The 26,917-nt window shown below is 43.2% G+C and overlaps 1 protein-coding gene across 4 annotated transcripts in view; it reads right to left on the reverse strand.

Moving 5' to 3' along the window:
• The window catches only part of FARP2 (FERM, ARH/RhoGEF and pleckstrin domain protein 2), a 145,504-nt gene that overhangs the window by 58,795 nt on the left and 59,792 nt on the right, over positions 1-26,917 (reverse strand). For all 4 annotated transcript variants that reach the window (XM_019543011.1, XM_019543010.1, XM_019543012.1 and 1 more), the window contains exons 4-8: positions 18,837-18,915; positions 15,898-15,995; positions 13,003-13,117; positions 4,880-5,027; positions 2,916-3,011 (exon numbers count right to left, since the gene is read on the reverse strand). In XM_019543011.1, the coding sequence (XP_019398556.1) occupies positions 2,916-3,011; positions 4,880-5,027; positions 13,003-13,117; positions 15,898-15,995; positions 18,837-18,915 (536 nt within the window). The remainder of the gene's footprint in view (positions 1-2,915; positions 3,012-4,879; positions 5,028-13,002; positions 13,118-15,897; positions 15,996-18,836; positions 18,916-26,917) is intronic.

Consider the following 26,917-nt stretch of genomic DNA (forward strand, 5'->3'; position numbering starts at 1 on the left):
GTGTGATACCTCATTGTAAAGCTTTTTCTTTTCAGCCCCCTTCTATTCCACTCCAGAAGGTATATAATTCAAGAATCACAGCTGATCACAACTGCCAGAGCATCTTGGGGGGAGTTAAGCAGTCTCTGAAGTGTTCACAGTATTGCTATAGAGTGCAAGGGTGTCAAGGATATGACCTACGGAGCTGTATCAGGCCCTTGATGCTGCTCACCCCACTGCCAGAGTTAGGTCTATATCCAGGCCAAAAGCCAAGAGAATGTAATATCCCTGGTGCAAGGCAATAAATTAAAACATCTGAAAATTTAACCAGAAGAAATACTGAAGCCATTATAGAGTACAGAGCAAAGGCATACAGTATTCTCAGTGACAGAAATTATTTAACAAGCACCTTTAGCCACTACTCTATATGGACATCAAGAAAAAAAAAGATAAAACAGCAGTCTTGAGTTCTGAATCACAAACAGAAGACAAACTTCCTCAGCTGAGAACTTCACTTCAGCCATTTATTCTGTTTGTTTCACTAGGCATGTCAGGATTACTTTATTTTATCAGGATTAAGAAAGCTCATGCGATCAACTTTTTAACTACACTTCACCACTTCACAGATTCAACAAGCTGATAGAGGAAATGTACAAACGCAGTCCTGTCACTATGCTACATGGTTCTCTTGGGAATTTAAATGCATGCAAGTGAGACTTTTCACACTGTACCAAAAAAAATTCCATTTAAAGTTACTGGCAGGGGTTTCATTCTATTTCCATTTAAATTCTTCTGGTAGATTGTTTTCCAAGAAGCCAGGTGGCCTTGAACCTATGCTTTGAAATGGCTTATTAAGCATGCCTTAGATCACCAGTCATGCTTCTGAATGAGAGAGTTCCTGGATGTATTAATATGATACCCTGGTAAAAGTGACCCTGTAGACATCCAGACACATCATAACTATGGGGCCACAGTCATCATCAGTCAATCAGCTAAGAACCATACACGTTGTAGTAAGTGGGCAGCAAATCTTTGTTCTTCCTGAGACTGGCCACGACTCTTAATACAGGTACTTCCCAAACATGGGCTACACACCCCTGGGAGGAAGAGAAGGTATGAACTAGCTGGCAGGAGGTGTGAAGAAAAACAAAGCAAGTTTTCAGTATAATCATTTACAATTGTGTTAAGTTTGACAACCCTTGTAATGTTTATCCAATCATCATGACTCAGGGCATAAAATAACTATGAACAGGGGGCATGAAGAAACTGTGGACTGCAGTGCATTTTTTCATATTCTTTTAAAGTGGCTCACACTAGTCACTCATAGGACATGGGAAGTAGATCTACAACTGATCTGTTCCAGTCTGATGCTTGTATTCTCCTTCCTTCTTTGTACTGGAACATTTATAAGAACTCAACTTGGGGCTCTGTCTACTATTTTACATACAGATTCAAGTTAGAGCAAGACTCAGCTGCAACAAAGTTCCTCAAGACTCATACTATAAAATTATAGTAGCCAGACAACAGTGCTCATGTAAGCCCCCTGTAATTACATATTCTGAAATCCTGTTAACTTAATACAGAAAATTCCATGTTAATACAAATTAAATAGGGAAACAATTTTTGACATGTGGAGCTATTAAAATTATTAATAATTAATCATAATCAATAAAATTATCAATAAAAAGTTTAATTCAAGAAAATGATAAAGTCAGTGTATTGAACACCCATCAGTACTACATTTTGCATACTGCAAACATGATAACTGGTCTACAATTGCATTCTAGGTAACCAATGCCTTTGAGCCTTACTGGTACTGAACCAGTTCATTCTCATCCATGGAAAACTCTGTAGAAGCAAAAAATTACTGTAAAAATGCAGTGGGTTGTAAACTGAAGTGAGCGCACCACATTCTCCACATGTGTCTGTGTTTAGCACTGGTGTAGAGGAGGGTTTACTGCCTCTCTGGCATGTGGAGCCCAAAAGTCTGAAGAATTTCTGGCCAAAGCCTACAAGATCTCATGGGATACTGGATACTCTTTCACAGGATTTTTAGACCTCTACTCCAAGAAATGGTGACATGACTGGCTCAACTGCCATGACTGCATATTATAAGCCTGAGAGGTTGGAATATGGCCACAAAAGAGGATAGAGAAGCGGTTAACCATGTTAACCTGCAGTCAGTCAGAAGGCAGGGTAGATATGTACCTTTATAGATCAACTAAATCAGATCTACATAGAGAGCACAAGCTTTCATGAGTCCAAGTTCACTTCATCACATACACATCCTAAAACAAGGACTACATGACAATTCATCAAACAATTAGGTTCCAAGATGCTGGGTTCATAAAATGTGCATAAAATGTTTGCTCTTCAGTGTTAACCCCTTTAAATTTGGCCATAATTCCTTCAGTCTTGTATGTTAGACAAACCAGGCTGTCACTTTCAAAAGGATTAGCCAGCCACTTCACAACTGCCTGATTACTTCACATACTCTCTAACCAATGCAAACATCCCTGCCAACTAATGTTTTTTTTAACTTTCTCCACCATAAAGAAAAGACAGAATCTGACCCTAAGACAATCTAGCAATATGGACATTTATACCTAAGAAACAAGGACTAGGTGTAGCTTTCCTTTAAAAATAAAATGAAGTACAACAAGGATTACATACTGAATAACACAGCTAAGATACTCATTAATATTGGGTCTTTGTCTGAAAAAACCAAGACAGAAAAAGGAAAAAGAAAACTTCGACATGCAAAGTAGGTTCAGTTGGGTAATACTGACATCCCTGAACTATGAAAAAAAGCAAAAAAAACCCCCTGTCTCCCTTTCTGATGGCATTTCATAATATTCTACCACACAGTTAAATACTAGAAATGTTTAAGAGAATGTTTCAGATATGGCCAGGGCTATGGATATGGCAAAACTTACATGAACCTCTGGATGGAGTTTAACAAGGAATCTTTTCCGCTTGAAGCTTAGTTTACGAACCTTGGACCAGTTGAAGGTGTTGATTTTTGTGCTACCCTAAATTAAAAAAAAATACTTACACAATCAAACTAGTTCTTAAAATAGCAGCAAATGATGACTCTCAGGCACACTGCATGCATGTGTCCAGCCCCCCTGCCTTTCGTCAAATCTATTTTCTGGCAAATGCATTCCTCAGATCAAGCCTTATCTGCCATGCAATATCATTTGTAAAGTAACAGAAAACACATGGTTTCTAAAACAGATATTAAAAGATAAAGGATAATAATGTCAAATATTTTATGGTTTGATTTTTAAATTAAACTTTCCTCCGTATATTGCAGAGGCTAAGATGAACCTTGTAAAATTCTAACATACAGTATGTGGTCACTCTGGTTAAATTCCCCAGGTGCCTTCCTGCTTCCATAAAAACTCAGCTTTGTTTATTAAAACATCTTAAAGCCTCTTAATTGTGAATGAAATAGATAAGGAACTGGGTATCTAAAAAAATAGATAGGAACCAGGTATCACAACAAAAGTTTCTAGAGGATTCAGAACAACTACTGTCATTACAGATGAGCAGCACAGTAACTTGAGAAGCAGCTGCCATGCAAATACTTGTTTCATCCCTGCCCCAAAGCCTCTTCCTTCACTGCCCTCCTACTGGCTAAGGCCAGGACCCCCCATTCCTGCTCCTGTCATCCTCTAGATTCTTCCCACAGCCTGTTCTACCCTTCTTATCTCATACAAACCATCTGTCTCTTTCCAAAATTTAGAAAAAGCGTGATCAGAAGATACCCAGTTCCTTATCACCATTCAGGAGCCTGGAAATTCCACTACCACCTCTGTAAGCAAGGGTGGGGGTGGAACAAAGCATAGAAAAGGGCACTGTGAATGATGCATCCAAATAAGGTAGACAGACAGACAAAAGGGAAGAATGGAAACCTGAGTGGATAAGAGGCACTAGTTCAACCATAGCAGCTATAAAGAAAATTGAGGTGGAGGGGAAAGGGATTGCTGCGGTTGCTGAATATCCTGAGATGTTGCTAAGAGGGAACAGGAATAAGCAGTAAGATACCATGGACAAAGACTTTTCCTCTAAAACAAGGCAACAGTAGTTTAAAAATATTTCAGGCTCTGATCTTCCAGAATTAAGGAAATGCTCTAGGATTGCATTTATTAATGGGGCTGATATACTTCTCAATGAATATGTACACTTAAATTCGCTGATCTACACTCTAAAATGCACTACCAGAGGTTGGCAGTGATTTTCCATCAGCTGGTCAGAATGACCTGGCTTGGGTTCATGACTGGCCAGCGCCACTGCCCAGCCATTGTCTGGTACAGGAAGCTCTCAGTCACAGTGCAGTGCAGCATGAAAGAAGCTGCTTGCTGCTTAGCTGCAGCCTTCACCCTCAAGCACTGCCAAAGGCCCCCAGCTCTGGGACAGATCCACTGGCTCCTTGGGCAGGATCTGACCCAGGGGCCTTAGCTTACCACCCTCTGTGCTAGAAAAAGAGTAAATAAAATCACCGAAGTGAGGGAAAAGAATGTTTATCCATTAGTAAGATCATGAACATTACATTTTAAATGGAATTAAAAAAATTAAAATACTTTTTCCTCTTCAAAAATGTATAGAAAACCTAAATGCTTTACTCTGATAAGCTTGTCTGGTTTACTTGAAAGATGCTCAGACATCTTTCTTATTAACTGCAAATGATGTTCAGAAATCACAACTCTGACAGTAGAAGTAATTTTGACACCAGCCTCTTTGAACTAACCTAGAAACATCTGTTGTACAATTTCTTGGCTCTCATGACTTTATGTTTATGTCAGAAAAGAGATTTGAACATGAAAACAAGAAACTACTACTTAATGCACTATAATTAAAAGCAAGACATGGATCTTGTATGCTTCTCCCTTTGTACCTGGAAGACGAGGACGCCCATGTGTGAAACAGCTAGGTTAATTTTCGTCCCCTCCCGGTCAGACGCTAGATGAAATCTAATGCCATACATCTCCAGTTTTCGAGCAATTTCAAGTACCTGGAAATCAGACTCAGCAGGAGTTTGTCCCCTGGATTTAAGAACATAAGAGACATTAGAAATATACAGAATTTTAAGAACAACATGATTTTATAATACTGACAAGAATACCTTTGTAATTTATCTATATTTCTGAAACTAAATCGGAATTCTCTATCTAATATAACACTGACAATTTTACTCCATGAAAGTATTATTATTACCTTTTCAACAAGACTAATATTCATCATCATATGGCTGGCATACAAATACAAAAAGCTGCACAATTTCCTTATATTGATATACTAAGATGTCAAGAGGAAAACTGACAGTAGTGCACAATACCATGATAGAAACATAGTTAATATTACAACAGCACAAGATTGTGAGATGGGGTTATGAGGTTAGGTTAATTATTACACAGGTAGCAGTGTGTGAAATTACATACCCAGTACAACTGAAGCAAACGCCTCATTAAAAAGAAAAATCTATGATATTAAGAACATTCTGTGATTTTGTGGTTACAGTAATCCCCTTCCAAAGAATCATTATCTAAACTCTGAACTCCCTTTTTTGTTTTAATTGACAATTCTAGCCCTTACACTTGACAAGATAATGTGGAAAATATTGACGGAATTTGAACTAGTGGAGCTTCATCATTATGTTTGCAGAGGGCTTCAAATAATAAGTTAAAAAGGGCCTTGTAAACTCCATCATGCTGTGGCCAGGAAATCTGGTATGGTTTGCCAGTTTACTACACACAGACGATCTGACATTTTGTTTTCCAACTCTACCAACACGTCCGTGCACCAACTCTTGTTTTCCATCTTTACCCACAAGGTAGAGCTTACTGGATTACAGTAACTATTTCCAGCACTCTTTCATGGAGAAGGTGGTCATTGGCAAGCTAAAAGTCTTCTCCAGTAGGCAGCCAAGCAGTGAATAGAACCTGGAGTACAAACTGGCCAAGTGCGCTTATTAAGAGAGTGCCACATCAAACAGATGCAGCATGGGAACTAGAGGAGATGAGCAACTGAAGTTTGCTTACAAGCTCCTCACTTCCTGAAACTGGGGGAAAGTGGCACTGAATTAGGCAAACTGCACTAAATTGTGACTACCTGCATCCATGCAATTCTCAAAAAAAATTTAACCATCATCAAAATTGTTATCAACTAGTATTTTCACTTATGGACCAAAGCTCAGAGTGTGATTAAGCATACAGCAACGTGCAAAATATAGAACATGAAAAATCCAGCAAATTTAGCTGTCCCAACAACATGCCAGGAAAGAAAAAAGGAAATTCCTTCATAGAGTTATTAGCCCTGACACAGACGGGGTTTTCATATGCCATGTTAAAATATACTTCAATTGACTGGAAACATAATACATTCCAGTAGCACCATAAAACCTATTCAGAATGTTATTCTTTTACACATGAAAAATGCAGAAAGAATCCCTATGTTCTGACTCTTAATAAAAAGCTTCTCAGACTGAATTGGATACTCACTTGAAAAATCATTGCAACACAATGACTGGGTAAGCACAAGCAGTTTTATAATACTCAGCAGTTTCTACTGTTTCTGTATTAATTTTATAAAAGAATGTATCTGAAAAATTTTGCCTATTTTAAAAAGTCTGGATTTCAAAATATAGTAGGGGTGGAGTGTTGTTGCTGCAGTAATGGGCCAGGAAATACTGGCAAATGAGAGGTAAGAATTTTTTTGTGATCTATTATGAGACCAGCTGTATAGTTGGGAGAGATGATACACAAGCTTTCAGGCCCAAAGTGCCAGGACTAGACTCGCTGAAAGACACTTTGTGCCTGAAAGCTTGTCTAACATCTCTCCCAACTATACAACTGGTCCCATAAAGGATATTATAAAAAAATTCCATGCCTGGAGTTGAAAAGAATTTAAGTATTTTAGTAGCATTCAGGTGATGTTATTTCCATCACAGTCCAAGACAGCAGTACTCAGCATTCCAGCCCTGCGAGGTAGATGAGTGCTGCAGAGCCAGTGTGCAGCCTGAATTGGACTCTGCATGCCAGCATCTGTCCCCGGTGTTTCCACTCAGCCCTGCACACCAGGATCCAACTCTAGGGCCCCATGCCATCCCAATGCACCAGAATCAGGCCATGGGGCCCCAAACACCAGTATTGGATTCTGAGGCCCTGTGCCACCTCAACCTACCCCTGTGAGCCAGGATTGCCCTCTGGGGCCCTGATCATGTTCTGGAGCCCTACATCACCCCACATGACCTGACCAGATATCAGGGCCCCATACACTCTGACTGGGCCCAATGGCCACCCCTGTGTGCTCAAATCTGGCTTGGTGCTGCCCTACATGTTCAATCTAGTGTGTAAGGCCATGGCCTTCAGGGCTCCCCACAGACAGCCCCATGGTTTGGATGACACAACACTGCGGGTCAAATCTAGCCCATGGGCTAGGGGTTGAGAACCCCTGGTCCAGCAGATAGGCAAGACTTCCTGTGGGTGGTATCTTTTATTGGACCAACTATATTCATAGATTCATAGATTGTTAGGGGCTGGAAGGGACTTTGAAGATTATCAGGTCCAGCCCTCCTGCTCCAGGCCTCCCCAGAAGGGTACTCTGATACCCAAAAGCTTGCCTATGTCTATACCAACCATATAGCTAGTCGAATAAAAGATATAACTTGCTAGAATTCTTGCCTCTCTAGCACTTTACTAATTCAGTCCATATTTTCATTTTAGTTAAATCTGGGTATAATATGGTCAAATGCTCTTTGTATACACAAACGAACTGAGGAATTCTGATGTGCACAGAACAACAGAAAACCTAATCTGAAAGAATGAAAAAATAAAGTAAAAAATATATCCGAGAAAACTTCAATACAAATTTCAGAATATAACTTGTATAGTAGTTTACTAGGCATAAAAACTGTCAATAGTTTTTACCATTTAAGTGTATCAGGAAAAGTCAGCATATAGTCCTAGCCAGGAACAGCTTGATATTTTTTATTAAATTTAATCCTGCATTAAAATCTGCCTTCACCTGCAAAAGAAGGAGCTTTCTTTCTTGAGTGAGGGAAATTAGGAATGATGCCAAGCAGCTTGCACTGCACATCAAATGTTTACAAACGAGAAGTTTCAGAGTAATTATCCTCAGATGTTTGCTGCAGACTAATCTACACAGGCTGGCCTGAAAACAATCTGGTCTAATTTTGTTCATCCATTAAGCAGGTAAATCTACTTAGCCTTCCCAGGTCAATGGATGACAGCCTATTTATTAAAAGCATTTTCTAACAAGAATTGCCGTCAGTGCAATAGTTCTCAAAGTAGAATTTCCTTTCAGCTATATTCCTTTGTGGACAAATATTTGCATAGTCTTCTAATACCCATGCTAATTGGAAGGATATTTTTCAAACCAGACTTTGATAGACTGCCCTGTGCTTTACATAACCTTTAAACCCTACAATTAAGTTAGATTGTTATGACTTGAATAGCTAACACACTGCATTTTTAAAAACTTTTTGAAGAAAAAAAGAGAACTGTGGGTTTCTGCAGGACTTCAAACACAACCTATTTTCAAAGAAGTTATAAATCTGTATATTCAGTAATGTGCCATTATATTAACAGCTCGTGAAAATGGGTGAAGAGCAAGGCCAGGCCTCAACCTAACAACCAAATTGGATTTCGTTAGAAACATTATGTTTGCAACAATTATTGTAGTTGGACAATCTTAGATGAATGGGGCATGGCTCAGCCCAGCCATATGTGTCCTGCTGCTTCCAGTTGCGGAGCCTCTGACAGACTGAGATCGACTGTCAGAGGTTCCACGGTCAACCAGTCGATCGAGATTGACTGATTGGTGACCACTGCCATAGACTTACCTGCATCCAGGTGCCAGGGCTGCTCCCACCACCCTGCCCGGATGTATGCCAGCCACATGCATGTTCAAGCAGAGATTCACAGGCACCCCCTGCCTCTAATTGCCTCAAGCAGGTCCTTGCAGGCGGGAAGGTTGGCAGCCTGCAAGGGGAAACCCACCCCATGCTGTCCCACATTTTTCTGTGACTGCTCGCAATCCTTTCAAATATTCTTGTGACCTACTTTGGGGTTATGACCCACGGGTTGAAAAACACTGATCTAGTCTATCCCCCTGATCAAAGCAGAATCATTCCTGACTAAACCACCCCAGCCAAGTGTCTGTTTAACCTGCCCTTGACAACTGGAGACTCCACAACCTCTCTTGGTAACCTGTTTCAATACTTGACCACCCTCATAAATTTCTTCCTAATTTCCAATCTAAATTTCCTTTGCTGCAGCTTGAGGCCCTTACTCCTAGTTCATCTTCTTCTTTAATAGTCCTTCAGATGTTTGAAGACTGGTATCAAATCCTGCTTCAGTCTTCTCTTCTCCAGACTAAATAACCCTAGTTCTTTCAGCTTTTCCTCGTAAGTCATGTTTCTCGGGTCTCACTCATTTTTATTCCTCTCCGCTGGACTCTTTCTTATCTGCCCACATCTTTCTTGAAGTGCAAGACCCAAAACTGGACACAGTATTCCAGATGAGGCCTCGCAAGGGCCAAACAGAGCTGAAGACTAACTTCCTTTGATCTGCAAGAGACATTCCGATTCATATAACCCAGTATGCTGATGGCTTTTTTGGTCCAGGGTGCATTGCTGACTCATTCACTTTCCAGTTCATTATAACTCCCAGGTCCTTCTCTATACAACCACTGGCATTGCCAATAACTCCCCAGCCTGTATTCGTGCATACGATTATTCCAGCATGAGAGCAAGACTTTGCAACTTGTCCTTGTTGAATTTCATCAGATTGATTCCAGCCCAAGTTTCTAGTTTATCTAGGTCATTCTGGATCCTAGCCCTGCCATCCAGAGTATCTGGAACTGCTTCCAACTGTCTTCCATGAATTTGCTAAGCATGCACTCTATCCCATCATTTAAATCATTAATGAAAATGATGCAGGGAAGTACTGTAATCTCAGACAGGCAAAAAAACAAAGCCAAGATCTCCAGTGCAAGACTTGGAATTCAGGCAAGGGGTAACAGAGGGGAAAGGCAACAAATACTGTCTCCAGAAAAGTGAATTCAGAAGTCAAAAGCAGGAAGAGAACAAATTACCTCACATACTAAAACACTAGAAGTGGGTGGAAGAAAAAGATTAAAAGGAGGAAAAAAGAAAATATGAAAGATAAAACTGAAGACAGAGAGAGCAGAAAAGGGAGAATACACCTGATTAAAAATGTGGCTTTGCAAAACTCCGGTTCTGGATTGTTCCCATCCACCAGTTCTAGGCTGATCTTCAATGTACAATTTTTTACAATTTTGTAAGTCTAAAATTCACTTACAGTGATAGAGAGGATACAGCAGGGATGGGCAATTATTTCTACTGGAGGGCCTCTTAATGAGTTTTGGTGAGCTGTGAGGGCTGCAAAGGCAGCGCTGCCCCTTGACAGGTGCCCCCGCCCCCTGGGCACCACATTGGGACACAAAGTCACACTCTTAACCCCTGACCTTTGTCACCAGAAGTCCCTCCCCTTGCCCCAGAAAGTACTCAGGGGGAATGCCATCTTGGAACTGGGAAAACCCCCCCACATACTAAAAGTCAAACGTCTATTATAATGCATTTTAATTTTATTTCAAAAAAATATTTTTGTCCTAATTTGTGTGTTTGTATCGTACATATAGTGATGATTGCAAAATAACTAAAAAATGATGTCTTTGTCTTGTATCCTGTGTGTGGGGGTGCATGGGGTGTGTACGTGTGAGGTTTGTGACGGGGTGTAGCTGTATGCGGGAGTATAGGATATGTTGGGGATGTAGGGTTGTGTGTATGAGGGAAAGTTGTGTGTATGGGCAGGGTGTGGGTGTGTAAGGTTTGTGGGATGTGAGGAAGGGTGTGGGGGCTGTGGGGACCCCCCCCAGTATACATCCTCTGCTGCTGGCAGTAGCAGCAGGCGGCAGACCCTCAGGGTGCTTGTAGCCTGCGCAGACTCAGCCACCCGGTGGTGCATGGCTCCAGTTAGTTCCAGGAGATGCATGTGGTGGCAAGGAGCAGAGATAGGCGAGCCCACCTCGATTGCACGGGGCTCATGTGCAGCTCCCGGGACTCTCCCAGAAGTGGTGAGGAAACCTGCTCCCTGCTTCCTGCTGGAGTCCCAGAAGCTGCATATGGCAGCATGGAGGGCAGCTGGCTCCATTGTGTGGGGCTTCCCCCCAGTGGCACATGACTCCTCGGAGCTGCATGTGAACCTCACATGATAGAGACAGGCAGGGCTAGCACAGCTCTTTGCTGCCATATGCAGTTCCTAGAACTGGCTGGAGCTGTGTGCCAACAGGTCGCAGTGGCTGTGCCTGCATGGGCCATGAGCACCCCAAGGACCTGCTGCTGCTGCCACCAGTGGCAGGGACTCTGTGCCCTGGAGGATTATGGGGGAGGGGGGCACTTGTGGAAATCCCCACCCCCACCTCACATACTATAAACCCCACAAGCCCCAGATTCCTGCAACCCTGCTGGGCACAGGCCTTGGGCCCTGAGCTCTGCACTCCCACCAGCCCCAGATCCACACACTGTGCCCCCGCCCAGCTGCAGATTCTCCTTGCCTGCCACTACTTCCCTACCTGCTGCCCAGAGCAAGTGCTGTAGCAGGAACATGAGGAGGAGCTGCTGGAGGCCAGGGAAGCTGAGCGGGTCCCCTGGCAGCTGCAGCAATGGCAGCAGCAGCTGTGCATGGAAGCTGCGCATGCTGGCTGGGGCTGGGGCCCAGGTCCTCCCATGCACGAGCGTGGGAGGGCTGGGATACAATTAATTGGTGGGCACCCACAGGCCAGATGAAATAGCCTGGTGGGTCAGATCTGACCCGTGGGCTGTATTTTGCCTGCCCCTGGGATACAGAGCCTGAATCTTCTGACTGTTGTCAAAGATGAAACTAGTTATTCTAATAAGCCTCAGTAGAACAAGTTCCAACCAAAAAGGATCAAGTACTGGAAAATGTTTTCTGAATAACGTTATTTCATTCACAACGTTATTTCATTCACGTTGCATATGTATTGTATTTTTTATTTGGACCAACAATTCTCTTTTGTTTTGTGTGTCAAAAGAGTCTCATGAATCTGCTGCTGCTTATCTCTCAAAGTACCTCTTATATGAAATCATGGTAAATCCAGCTTTCTATATTCTGTGTTATCTGATTACTTATTTAGAGTTACTTCTTTTCCACTGATTTCATTTTCTATTCTGTTTATGCTTTGAAGAGAACAGATGTCCATACAAAGCAATTTTGTCTTTAATTATTTAGTTATGAACAAGCCTTCAATACTCAATGGTAAATTGGATTTAAGTTCTTCAGTACTGACTTCTTGAAAAATAATGATTAAACCATAATGTTTTTATACAGTATTTTCACGATACCCTTCTTTGTTTATAATATTAAATCTATATTAAAAAGTTAGTTACATAAAGTTATTGCAAGAACATAGCAGCTCTTTGCCCTCCTCCTCCTGATCTCTACTCTAAGAATTAAAAACATCCTACTTGTGTAACCAAAATTAACGGCAGTGAAAAGACAATGGTCTCACAACTACTCATGAGCTTGCTGTAAGTATACCATATTTGGCAAAGTTCAGAATATGAATTGATGTCACTTTCCTTTTCCTTACCATCAGCATTTATCATGGGTCACCTATCTGAAGAAGTTAGTGTATGTCAAATTGCAGACTGCCCATATGTCAAGTCTTCTCAGAAAAAATATTTAGCCCTATTCACGTACAGATGTGAATCAAATTGTGCTACAATTCTGTTAGAACATGAAAACAAATATAAAAATGATTTTAAATTTGTTTGCCCTGGTTGTACAAGTGTGGTCCTAACTCACTGCTCCTGCATGTACATTCTTATACTACTCCCACAACCACACTGGGTTCCATCAGACAACTCTCTTCTTTCTGATCTTCCTGCACTTTCATTCATATGCTGTACATTCTGGACCAGTTCCAAAAAAAACCCCTGCATTAATCTGCACTTACATGTGCTTCCTGTGAAACTCCAGTATCTTTCCTTGTATTCTTTCCTGGTTTGGCAAGTATCGATTTGTTTTAAGGTGTTCACGATCCTCATATTCATCAAAATCCCCTATCTCAGCTGTAATAGAAAGTAATAAAATATGTTATAATTTATAACAACAACAATGCAGGCAGGTTGACAGGAAATACTTGACCTCGATGGAAAATGTTATGTGCCAGGACTGTGAGAGCAAGAATTTTTTCTGTTGGGAATGTAACAGAACTTTCTAAGCCTCACTCTATCTCTGAATGTTATGACACCCTTCTCCACAGAGACCATGGCCTACTGGTTGAGAAACTTTTATCGAGTGTACAGAATTATTTTTAGTGTTGGGCAAAAAATTAAAGCCCACATGTCAAGTCTTCTCAGAAAAAATCTTCCTTATATGTCAAAGTTTTCAACGGACAGGAAACCCATAAAGAAAACTCTTGCAGGACCATGATAAGCACATACTAATACCTCCTTGAAGCTTAAACTACAATAAAATGTAATAAAATTACTTGAAATAAGGATGAAGAATACTATGGCAATATCCTATATATATAAGCTGACCTACATGACTAAGATTCTTTAAAGGACGCAAAAATAAATGGTCATTTCAGTTGTATCAAAACAAAAATATTTATATTCTTTGTCACCAGCACAAAGAGATCTGGTCTCCCAATAACTGATGTCCTGGGGAGCTGGAGTGGGACTTACCAGCACCGCCGGAGGAGTCCGCGAGGCGCATCGGCCACTTGTTTATGCAGCCGTGGCCGGAAGATGACGTCATCGGGAGCACGTGGCCGATGGGGATAAAAGCGGCCGCGGAAGAGCAGAGGGGGGAAGCGGAAGAACCGGGACCGGGTCCAGTGGCACGGGAGGCTGAGAGCCCCAGAGCGGGGCAGACAACAGCATCCCCAGCACGAGGGGCAGAGACCCCAAAGCAGAGCAGGCGGTGGCTCCCACAGTAAGAGGGTCTGAAAGCCCCAGAGCAGGGCAGGCGGCAGCTCCCCCAGGGAGAAGGGCTGAGAGCCCCAGGGCGGAACGGACAGCGGTTGCCCCAGAAAGAGGGGCGGAGAGCCCTAGGGAGAGGCAGTGACCCACTCCGCCAGGGGAGAGAACAACAACAACAACCGGCTGCAGGGCCTCAGACGAGTGGAGGCGGGCAGTAAGGTTGGAGACAGACCACGAGGCCGAAAGAACAGCCGACGAGGGACCTGCAGGTCACGGACTTGAAGCCTGCGAGACCCCTAGGTTGAGTGCTGGGGCGGCGTTGCAGGGACGCGACCCTATGAGAGAGGGCGAGGACACGGGGGAGCCCCAGGAAGAGATAGTCGGGCGGAAGTTGCCGCCAACCGGCCGGGTTTAGGAACCCCTAGGGGGTGCTAGGAAGATTAAGGGCCAGATATTGCCCAAGGGGACCTGGGGAGGTCTGAACAGTAGCCACAGCCGGTAAAGGGCTGAGGAGCTGAAGTTGTTTATAGGTTTGTTTCTCAGTTAAGAGTACCCCAGCAGGGACAGCTGAGGAGTCACTTACATGAAGACAGGATTAAGCGTACATTAGAGGGGCACAACCAGTGCTGCAACCCGGTGCCGGGTCAAGAGGACGTAGGAAGGAGAGGATGGGGCGGACTGACCCACGAGGGATTCGACGAGGGCAGAGCAGACCCAGGGGAGCTACAAGCCCACCGACAAGAAGTCTGACCCAGGAGAGAGGAGGAGCACTAGAGGTGGCGTGAGGTCGGGGTACAGGGGTGGCGGAGCCCCGCAACGTGACCGCTGAGGGATCCTGGGCCGCAGAGCACCCACAAACCCGCCTTAACTGAACTTAACATCAAGTCGTGGCAGGCGAGAACTAAGGCGGAGACTGGGCCGTAAGAGATCTTCTCCGAACCCGCAGCAATCCAGCATGATCAGCGGCGTCCCCTCCCACCAAAGGTGAACCACCTACGGGTGACGATCCCAGCCCGGCGGTCACACTGAGATTAAATTGTACTGTATTTCTGAAGAAGTGCTATTAACATTTTGTTTTAGTTAGGCACACAGAGTGTAGGAACTTATCCCTTTATCTTAGATATCTGATTTATAAATATATATCACTGTCTGCCTCCTTTAATGCTTAAGATCCTTCTTGGAAGCATAAATGGAAGTTACAGTCACTCACCTTCTAACTGTCTTAGTACTCCAAGATGCATGGCTCTGAGCTGGATTTTCAAAGCCATTTAAGCGTGTAAAATCTGGGCCCAGAAGCAAGACTGAACAGTCAGAAAGCTAAGCCCTTCTTCACTCCCAAGCAGGAGCCCATGTTTTCCTATCTCCCCTTCATTCCATCTCTTCCTAGCAGAATTCCACACCAACAAGACAACATCCTTATTGTCAATCCTGGTCTCTCCTGTTGCCAGCTTTGTGCTTTAATTTTCTCCAGCTCCTCCTCTCTTCCTATATTCCAGTCAAACAGGAAATTGGAAACTGATAACAGGGGCAAGCCGAAGCATAAGGAGGGTAGCTCAGAAAATAGGGATTACTGGGCAGAGGTAGAACTAGCTGAAAGTCACAAGTTTAAGAGCTGCAACTCAGTCCCATTTCCCAGCAGCCAATACCATCCTGCTTTTAACCACAGCACTCTTAAAACAGCCTCCAGTTCAAACCTTTGGAAACTGGACCGTCCCTATGGTGTTAGTATACTTGGTGATTAGTCCATGGCTAAAATGCCCAAAATAAAACAGAACAGATTTAGTACCACTATTATATATCAGATACAAAATGCTGTATATTTAAATTGTCTAGGTATATATAATGCCTTGTGGGTACTCTTTTATGGTTTAATTAATTTTAGCAGTGGCAACATCACCTGATGTAAAACACAAGATACTAACATTGCAGAAGATGAGAGATGAGAAGTGCTGCTGTATTATCGCTGCAGGTTAGTCGTTCTTCTGCTAAATCCCTCTTGATTTGTAATGCAAACAGGTATCTAAAAAAGAAGGGTTAAGAGTCTGAAATTGTAAAATGAGAAGCTTCGACAACTATTTTTCTAAAAATACATCAAACAGAACTTTTCAGCTATTAAGGACAGTCCAAAACAAACCATAACTAATGTGGCTCATATCTATATCCTCCATTCTCATGTGAGAAAAGATCTGCTCAGTCACACATAAGACAATGGTCTGCAATAAGAGCAACACAGGCAAAGCAGCACATTGTTGGGGTACTGGCCTGGTAGAAGCTGACCAGTCCAGTGTCACTCATGGCTTCCCTGATGCAGAGCTCTAAGTAAGGGGCACTCCAGTACTGTTCCTTGGGACCTTAGGACACCAAACACTTGCTCAAGATACGGTTTTTCCCTTAGCAGAAAATGCACCATCACAGTCCAGCTGTCACAAGACAGGTAGGGTTTAAACCCTGATACTGAATCTAGTGTGAGCCATGCCAGTTGGTATGAAGCACTCCATCACACTGTACGGGGGGACTGTCTGTCCTTTTCTGTTTTGTTTTGTTCAGTTTGGAGTAGGAGAAAATGGGAAAAGATTAATGTTCTTCAAATTAGGGAAAAGGAAAATGTATGAAACTATAAGTAAGTTGGAAATGGTGAATTCTATCTGGCTGAGTGGTAACCACTTTATCCCTTTAGGTCCCGATATGGGATCCTGGAATAGGAGGCACAGGAAACACGCACAGACTTGACAGATACTGCTATTCAAAAGACTTAGATTTTGCACACACGGGTGCATACAACCCTACATGGAGGAAAGAAAGGAACAAATCCAGAGACACATCCACAAAGAACGATTTTTATTCTACCCACTCATACATTTTATGTTTTATCTTCAATTACATGACCATCACACAGTTTTCGCTAAAACGCCCATCTCATTTAAAGCATCAAAAAGATTGCACTCAGAGTGAATCCAGGGTAGGGTGTACAGTGAGAAGGCTGCAAATATAGGATCACTATCTCATTGGCTGGAGAAGTTGCAAGATGTAGAAAAAATGTAATTAGGGTTTGCAGGGACAGAAAAGATTGTGAAGGCTGAAAGCCACACAGGGGTACTCAATTTGATTCCTTCCTTTGTCACAGTTTCTGTGTGATAAGGTGAAAAAACAAGACTTTGGCAGCTGCCTGACATGAGCTTGGACCTGGACAAATGCTGAGCACTCAACAACACTCATATGAGCTAGATCAGTGGTTCTCAACCTTTTTCCTACCAAAAAGATCCATGGCCTGTCCCACCCTACATTCCCTTGGCTCTGCCAGTGCCTGACCCCCAGTTCCCTGCCCCCCCGGGTCATGCTGGTGTCCCTCACTTCCAACCTGCAGTCCTGTGTCCCCACCAGCCGTGCCAGAGGGCCCCTAGCTGCCCCCATCCCACTTGGACTGGAGTGCAGTGGCTGCGGCGGCTCTGGTTCATGTAGGAGGCAGTGAAGAAAGTCTGGGCCCAGCACGGGCTGAAGAGAGAAGGAGGAGAGGCCTGTGGGACACCCCCATGCCCTGGGCTAGGGCAACCGCACCATACCAGGCAGCCTGCTCATGGCCCCTCCTGCCCCCTGAGCAGCATCTCCGAGCCGCCCTGCTCCTGCGAGCACGAGCACCAGCCCTCAGCTCTCCCCCACTGGAAGGGACAGAAGCCTTCCCACTGCCCCCTCTGCCCTGCTGCAGCTCACAACCCTCTGAAATATTTCTGTGACCCACTTTTGGGTCGCAATCCATGGGTTGAGAAACAGTGAGCATCAACACTTCTGACCTGAGAGCACTGTGATCTAAAGAAATCCACTGGGCTCTAGGTCAGGACATCTTCATTCACAGTTACAGGCTCTGCCAATTCTTTGTGCAGCTTCTCTTTGTTACTGATTTCCCATCTGCCAACTGGGGAAAATGGTACTCTTATCTGACAGCAGACAGGTTGCTTTACAGTAACTGGGTTACATGCCTATGCCCTTAGATTTGTGCTAATAGGAAAAGAAGGGAGACTGGAATAGAGAAGAGTAGATAAAGGTGGTCTGAAAGGTCGAGAAGAAAATGTTAACTAAGGCACGGAGATGAAGTGTGCAGGTAGAAGTAAATGGTAGACAGATAGTATGACAGGCTGTGGTGAGACCCATGAGCAAGGAGCAGATAAAAAAAACACAACCAGCTCATTCCCAGACAGTGTCTGAAGGTTTACTCCTGGCCCTTCTGGGAAGTGCCAGTCTTCAAGACAGAGCTCTTCAATCACATTTTCTAGCAGAGAGAAGGGAACAGGGATGGGATAGCTTTATAAACACTTTATAAAAGATTAGTAAATGACCGAAAGATACAAGCACATTACTGACACAAGTGCCATGAACGTGATAAAATGGCAAAAGTATATCAATAGAAAGTATTAGATAACTGAGAGTAGTCTACTTACTTTTTTGATAATTAACATCTATTAAAACATCTATTGATCATTTAATCAATTAACACTGTAGTGTATAAAGTGTGACCATTTCCTTCATTCTTAAATGCTATTTTTGACATTGTGATATCTGGTAGGCAGAAAATGCCCCCACAGTTGACCTGCAGTGTTATCTATTCATGAAAATTTTCACTAACTTTTTTAGATGCATACACCCTCAACCACCTGATACACTGGTGTATAGTTATCATACTATATGACAGTACTGGTATTTCAGACAAAAATGTGGTATTCCATCCAAAAATGCATGCATACTGCTGTCCAAGATAATAAAGTTAATTTGTATTTTGGAAAATGCCAAAGTCCCCTCTTGTTTTTATCTTCTATTTATTTCCATGTTAATTACTGATACAAATTCACTACTTTAAGATATATTTTACCTGGTATATTCCTCTTGCAGCTGACCTGGGTCAGGAGGGAAAAACTTTACAGCTAGACGAAGCATTGTATTCTTTGGTCCTATGAGAAAATAATGAACAACTTACCATCATAATCTTATCTTTGATACAAACATACGTGATATATTTTAGAAAGCGCTGGAAATCCTATGTACAAAACAGCTAAAATATTTAGTCATTCATTCTAAATAGTGTACAAAAAAATTAATGGAATTTTTTAAGGTTTACAATGAAGTTATTCTTTATGCAGAGAACAACCATATGTCAACATCCAAGTCAGTGGTCTCCAACCCTTTTAAGTAGATCACCTCTGGCATTTAAAAGCAACCCAAGATACACTGTGTGCCTCCCCCCCCACCACCCACCCAGCAGGTAAGTCTGTGGGGAGGGACAGATCGAGGCAGAGGGAGAAAAAATATTTGGGGGTGTGCCTCCCCAGCAGGTAAGTCCCACCCAGCCGGGGCCACACTCAAATTACCCCTCCTTCTGCCTCTGGGGCACTGTCCTGCACTGTGAGGGCCTCAATCTAGCCCCCATCCCTTCTCCCCCACCCATGGAGTGACCTGCTGGGCTAGGGCATGCGCGTGCATGCACATGGGTACTCAGCCCTACACCCCAGCCTTGGATCAACTCTAAGAAGCTCTGAGATCTACTGCAAAAGGCTCCGGTGACTACTGATCTAAGTGAATTTTGTATCATCATATTAATTAAATATTAAAACTCCAAAAATCAAAGCACCTACAACTACAACCATTTAAATGATTGAGACAGAGCAGGCAGTTTAAGTTAGAAATGTTCTACATTGTGTTCTACTATATTAAAAGCTTAGCAACAGCAACAAAATCATGGTAGCCTTGAATTTTAAAACTCAGTCTATTCATCTGCCTGGCTGAATATCCAGAACCCTCAATTTATAATATGCTGTCAAATTGAAAAGAATATTACAGTTGCTTACTGTAACATTACTGAATGCCAGTATTCAGATCATTTTAAATAAAAGGATTAATATTCTTTTGCTGATCTTGATGCTAAAAGTACATTGTACTGTTATGAATAGATTTTCTGTACTAACTTCTGGGGAATTACAGCAATTCCTCGAAGAGGCTATCATGATATAATTGCTTAGTCTTTGCTCTCATGCTTTACCACCACACATCTATTTTCAATAATCCAATGCAGTTCATCTGTCAATTTTAAATAGTGTATCAACAGTTAAAACTATATTAATTCAATGTTATGGGTGAGACTACGATGGCATACATCTCAGGAAATTCACTGCCAAGGCAGGACCCCTGTTCAAACAGCCTTTTGATATTTTTGGTAACACTGTTTTTGCTGTTTCCAAATTTTCAATTTGTAACAAGCTAGAGAGACCAGCAGGGAACTTGACAGCCCCTTAACCAGGAAAAGAGCACAGGATGATATCTACCACACAGCTGCACTTAATCATGCCTGGGATTACACAGATTGAAACCAGGCACAGAAACAGACATTCCCACCAGACATCTACATATAGCCCAAATGCATGGAAGATAGTCCAACTCCAATGAGCCAGAAAAACAAAAGAAAGGCTACTGTATCTTCCACATGGCTAGTCTGGCTTCACCCCCAAAAAACTAGCTGAAGTAGACAGCTTCAAAAGAGAAGACTGTTTTCTACTACTACAATCTCCCAGATAATGTCTACCCCCTTTTCTAACTCACAGAAGAAATCTCAAAGAAAAAGCAAGATGGAGGGCAGAGGCAAGAAACTGCAGCCTTCTTTTAACTGACTTTCATTCTCCTATGTTGTTGATGGAAATGCTGTATAGTCTACACACTACAGTACACACCAATTGCCATTTCAAAAGAAATTTCTGCTCAAATAAGCAAATTAAAAATCCACTTCTTGTCCAGAGGATGTTAAGCAGGTACAAAGCAAACTGGTCCAAATAAAATTACTATAAAGGATTAAGAAAACAGTAGTCTGGTGTTGACAACTGGCAGACTTAAAGGCTAGGGACTGAAATTACACATAAACTGGTATAAGTGATCAGAAACTGGTTCACATCTGTAACATAACAGAAGTTCAGCACACATAAACTGCTTTAAAAATCCAGTTTAAGATAAACCTGGATGGCTATTGTATCAGACTGACCGATTTAGTTTAAATTGGTTTATTGAACTTTTGTCTCAGATCCCCTCCAGATTCAAGCTAACTCATATTCCCTAGCATCCCCTGCAAACTCCAGCCTTACAGGGCGGCTAGTCTTGGCTCAAGTTGTCTGCTCCAGCCAAAGCAAGGAGGTGTGCTCTAGCACTCCCGGCTTCTCGCCAGGGCCACTGCAGGCATGTGGCTGCATTTCCAGAATCAAAAGAGAATGTCTGCTTACTTGCTTATTGATTCAGTCTACACAACTTAGACTAACCTGTGAAGATTTTAGACCATCTGTATTTAACCAAAGCATTCTAAAATGTTGAAGGGGGACCAGATGCCCTTGTTTAACACCACAATGCTTGAACAAAACATTGATTTTACTTTGTTTTCAGTACAGTATTGTTACATCTGATTCCCCATTTCTTGCTGACAACCTCTGCTTTTGATAGTAGCACTTTCTCTACATGTTCTCTGACACACACAGCTCACAAGATGACTGGGAATAAAGCCCCACAATGTTAAATAAGTCAAGATTCACAGCTGAAGAAGATAACAGTCCACTATGTTTTGAAAACTTCATTGTTCTTGGTGACATTGAGAGGAAAGAAATGTTTCAACTGCCCTGGACTAAAAAATCAGACCTCAAATTTTTCTATTTAAAAAAAATATTAATCTCCTTTGAAAACAGGTGATAAAAATAAAAACAGACTTTCAAAAATCCACATATCTGGACAAAAATAGACCATTCCAAACCTAAGAAGTTTATAACAAGAAGCTAAATTTGAACACAAAAATGCCCGGTGACAGTATAACGTGGGGAATACTGTGTAGTTCATCCAGCAAGTCTCCAGAGACTGCCTATAAAAACTGACAGTTTCTCAGGGCATGCCTCATATTCACCTCAACTGGATGCCTGTTGAAGAACTATAGCAAGAGATGGATTTGCATACAGCATAACCTATTTATCCAGTATCAAAAGAAAATATGCAAAGGTAGTCAAAGGGCTTTCTGATCTGCTTCAGACTGTAAATCAGACATTTTTCACACAAATTTGTGAAACTGGAATTGCCAGAATAGCCACAGGAGGGCAAAACCATATTGATTAAAGGAGATTTTTCCTATCACCCCTGCCCAGAATTTAGGATGAGTCTATAATGCAACCATTTCCATCATAAACCTAGTTTAGAATAGTTTTGTAAGTCCTGAAAATTGTTGCTCTATTTCAAAAGCCCTGTGCACTGGCTTAAATCCACTTCCAAGGCAGCAAAGATAAGCCAACACTGAACACATTGGAAGTACTGTGCCAGGTCAATACAAGCCCACTGCACATATACAACACCTCTTGTACCCCAGGCCTGTATGTGTGGATTGAATTTCTGTAGAGATGAACTGCCACAAGCGTTAAAGGTATTTAGCTCTGCTGTGTTTGCTTCTCCCATACAGACTTGAGGAAAAAGTAATATGGTATCTGAAACAGAATCACAGTGTCATAGAAAGAAGGCCTGGAAGGGACCTATAAGACCATCAAGTCTGGTCCCCTGCCATGGACAGGAGGTAACTGGGCTCAAACAAGCTCAGCGAGATATTCGTCCACCCTCCTCAAAACACCACCACAGATGGCGACTGCATCACCTCTGCTGGAAGTGTGTTCCAGATTCTAGTTACCCATATGGAAAAGACATTTTTCCTTATGTCTAGCTGAAACTTTTCCTCAACTAGCTTGTGTCCATTGGTCCGTGTCTTCCCGGGGGGGCTTTTCTGAAAAGTTGTTTTCCTAGATCCTGGTGTTCTCCCTTGACGTATCTGTTGGCAGCTATCAAGTCACCTCTCTGCCTTCTTTTGCTCAGGCTGAACAAACCCAGATCCTGAAGTCTCACCTCATAGCCAGCCATCATGCGGGTGGCCCTTCTCTGAACCCTTTTGAGTTTGTCCACATCCTTCCTGAAGTGCGGTACCCAGAATTGGACACAGTACTTCAGCTGTGGCCTCACCAACGCTGAACAGAGTTGGAGGAGCACCTCTCTGGATCTGTTGGCGACACGCCTGCTGATGTACGCCAGAGTTCTATTTGCTCTGCCCGCGACTTTGTCACACTGGTGGCTCATATTCATCTTCCTGTCAACTGACACCCCCAGGTTCCTTTTGGATGCAGTGCCAGCCAGTGGACCACCACATATTGTATGGATATGGTGAGGGTTGTTCCTACACAGATGAAGGACCTTGGCCTTAGACTTTAAGAGGGCCAACTTCAATGAGCTGAGGTGATTAGTGAGGGAGGCACTAGGGTCCTGGAGAGTAGGGGAACTGGGTGCCCAAGAGGAGTGGTCGTTCCTTAAGGAGATGATACTAAGAGTCCAAGGGGTGACAATCCCAACAAGAAGCAAAGAGGGCAAGAGTCCCTAAAAGCCCCCCTGGTTCACCAAGGGCATTCGTGAATGCCTGATTGCCAAAAAGGAGGTGTACACCCAGTGGAAGGGAGGGGCTATCACCACAGAAGAGTATACCTCCACCGCTCAGGTATGTAGAGGGGCTGTTAGGAAAGCTAAGGCACATACAAAACCTGGGCTAGCATCAAGGATCAAGGATAAAAAAAGTCCTTTTTTTAAATACATAGGGAGAATGAAGAAGGCCCTGGGTAACATGGGGCCCCTGCAGGATATGCTTGGCAATCTGGTGGTTGCACCAGAGAAGAAAGCAGACCTCTTTAACAATTTATTCACCTCCATTTTCTTGTGCAGGAACTGGGACTCCCCTACCGACATTCAGGATGGACTTGGGAGAAACTCCACCAAGCCTAGGGTCAGGGAGGACCGGGTTAGAGAGCTTCCGGAGGGGCTGGACATGTTCAAATCAGCAGGTCCAGATGCTCTCCACCCCAGGGTGTTGAGGGAATTGGCAGGGGTTATTGTGGGGCCCTAGGCATGGTTTTACGAGCACTTGTGGTGCTCTGGCCCAGGTGCCGGATGACTGGAAGAGGGCCAATGTGGTCTCCATCTTTAAAAAAGGGAAGAGGGAGGACCCGGGCAACTATAGGCCCATTAGTCTTACCTTCAATCCTGGGGAAGCTCTTTGAGAAGATTATCAAGGAGCACATCTGTGATGGGCCAGCAGCAGGGATGATGCTCAAAGGCAACCAGCATGGGTTCATTAGGGGCAGGTCCTGTAAGACCAACCTGACTGCCTTCTATGATCAGGTCACAAAATTATTGGATGCAGGTGTCATGGTGGATGTAATCTTTCTGGACTTCAGGAAGGACTTTGACACTGTCTCCCACCCCATTCTCATTAAAAAGCTAGGACTGTGGCATTGATGCCTACACAGTCAGATGGATTGCAAATTGGCTGAGGGGTCATACTCAGAGAGTGGTGGTGGTCGAGTCATTTTCAACCTGGAAGTGGGCCATGGAGTCCCCCAGGGCTCAGTCCTTGGGCCCGCACTGTTCAATTCTTCATTAGCGATTTGGACAACAGGGTAAAGAGCAGCCTGTTTAAATTCGCAGACGACACCAATATTTGGGGTGAGGTGGGCAAGCTAGAAGGGAAGGACAGATTACAGCAGGACCTGGATAGGTTACAGGGGCGGGCAAATGAAAATAGGATGGGGTTCAATACTGACAAGTGCAGGGTGCTGCACTTGGGAAGTAGGAACCAACAGCATACCTATAGGCTGGGGAACTCCCTTCTCAAAAGCATGGTGGCAGAAAGAGATCTTGGAGTCATTACTGACTCCAAGATGAACATGGGCTGACAATGCAAGAACATGGTCAGTAGGGCTAACTGTACCTTGTCCTGCATCCACAGATGCATCACAAGCAGGGCCAAGGAGATCCTCCCACTCTATGCGACACTGGTCAGGCCACAACTGGAATACTGCGTCCAGTTCTGGGTGCCATCCTACAGGAGGGATGTGGACAACATTGAGAGGGTCCAAAGGAGGGCCACTCGCATGATCCGGGGACAGCAGGGAAGACCCTATGAGGAGAGGCTACGGGACCTTAACCTGTTCAGCCTTCGCAAGAGAAGGCTGAGGGGGGACCTGGTGGCCATCTATAAACTTACTAGGGGGGACCAGTGGGGTTTGGGAGAGACTTTGTTTACCTGAGCGCCTCCCGGAGTAACAAGGAATAATGGCCATAAGTTGCTAGACAGTAGGTTTAAACTAGACATTAGAAGGCACTACTTCACAGTCAGGGCAGCTAGGATCTGGAACCAACTTCCAAGGGAAGTGGTGATGGCTCCTACCCTGGGGATCTTTAAGAGGAGGCTTGACGTTTACCTGGCTGGGGTGATTTGAGCCCAGTTTTCTCTACTGCTGAGGGCAGGGGGCTGGACTAAAAGATCTACAAGGTCCCTTCTGACCCTACATCTATGAATCTATGACCTGGCATTTGTCCCCGTTGAACCTCATATGGTTTTGTTCAGCCCATAGGACCAGCCTGCAAAGTCTTTCTGAATCCTTGACCTGTCCTCCGATGTACCTGCTTGTCCCCACACCCTGGTATCATCCGCAAACTTAATCACTGCACTTTTCACTCCCTCATCCATGTAATTAATAAAGACGTTAAAAAGCACAAGTCCAAGCACTGACCCCTGGGGTACACCACTGGAGATGGCATTCCAGGATGAGGCCACCCCATCAATTACAACTCGTTGGGATCGGCCATGGAGCCAGTTCCCAACCCATCTCATTGTAGCCTGGTCTAGGCCAGTACTTTCCAACTTAACTGAGAGGATTTCATGCAAAACAGTATCAAAGGCCTTGCTGAAATCTAGGTAGATGATGTCTACCTCCTGTCCCATGTCCAGGTGGTTTATTACTTGGTCATAAAAGGACACCAGGTTTGTTAGGCATGACCTCTCCTCTACAAAGCCATGCTGGTTGCTTTTCAGTACCCCACCAGATTTGATCTTGTAGTTGATGGCCTCCTTGACAATTTTTTCAAAGATCTTCCCCAGGACCAAAGTCAGACTGACCAGCCTATAGTTGACAGGGTTGTCCCTCTTTCCCTTGTTAAAGATGGGAACTGCATTCGCCTTTTTCTAGTTGTTAGAGACATCTCCTGATTTCCATGTCTCCTCAAACTGCCTTGCCAGAGGCACGGCTATAAGCTTTCAGCACTCTTGGGTGAAGGTCATCTGAACCAGCCGACTTGAAAACATCCAAATGATCTAAGAGTGTCCTCACCTGTTCTGGAGTGATTTTAGGAGGACTCCTGTCATTGCTGTACTCCCTGCACCCCTGGTCTGGTGATCAATTCTTGCCTGATTTAAGGAAAACTGATGTGAAGAAATTATTAAGGAGGTCTGACTTTTCATGGGGGTCAACTGTGGGCTTCCCCTCTTGTCTAAGTTTGTCCTAACCATGCAGTTGGTCCAATAAACCATATCACCCACAAAATCCTTGCTTCTGATAAGTGTCAAACACATTTCAGGTAAAGCATATCTATGGTTACTACAATTTAGATTAAACTTTTAAATCAACTTAAAAGCCTTATATTACATGCAAACTGTTCACTGCCTGACACAAAGCCAGTAGGTCATAGGTTTTTTACTGCAGTGACTACAGAGTATTATGAACAGAGACAACAAAGATGTTAAAATAAAGAAAACTACGTAAGTGTATATTAGTTTCTGTTGCTCCAGTAAATCATAGCATTTTACTGCATGTATTCTTTAAAAAGATCTGTAACTATTCTTGTGTATTTTACTTATGTAATTCAAAATGAATTCCTAATTGAATATCATACAAAAGTAAAATTATTGTAGATCAAAACAGGCAAACAGAAAAAGGCAATTCAAGAATAACATTTTGAGAAACTGAACATCCTTAAAAACAATAGGACATGCCAGTAAAGACTCAAATCATGTATGCATTATTTACATAACAAATATCTCTCTCTCTCTCTCTCTCTCTCTCTCTCTCTCTC

This window comes from Crocodylus porosus, unplaced genomic scaffold (assembly GCF_001723895.1).
Source record: "Crocodylus porosus isolate Cpor-Errol unplaced genomic scaffold, CroPor_comp1, whole genome shotgun sequence".
NCBI classification, from domain to species: domain Eukaryota; kingdom Metazoa; phylum Chordata; order Crocodylia; family Crocodylidae; genus Crocodylus; species Crocodylus porosus.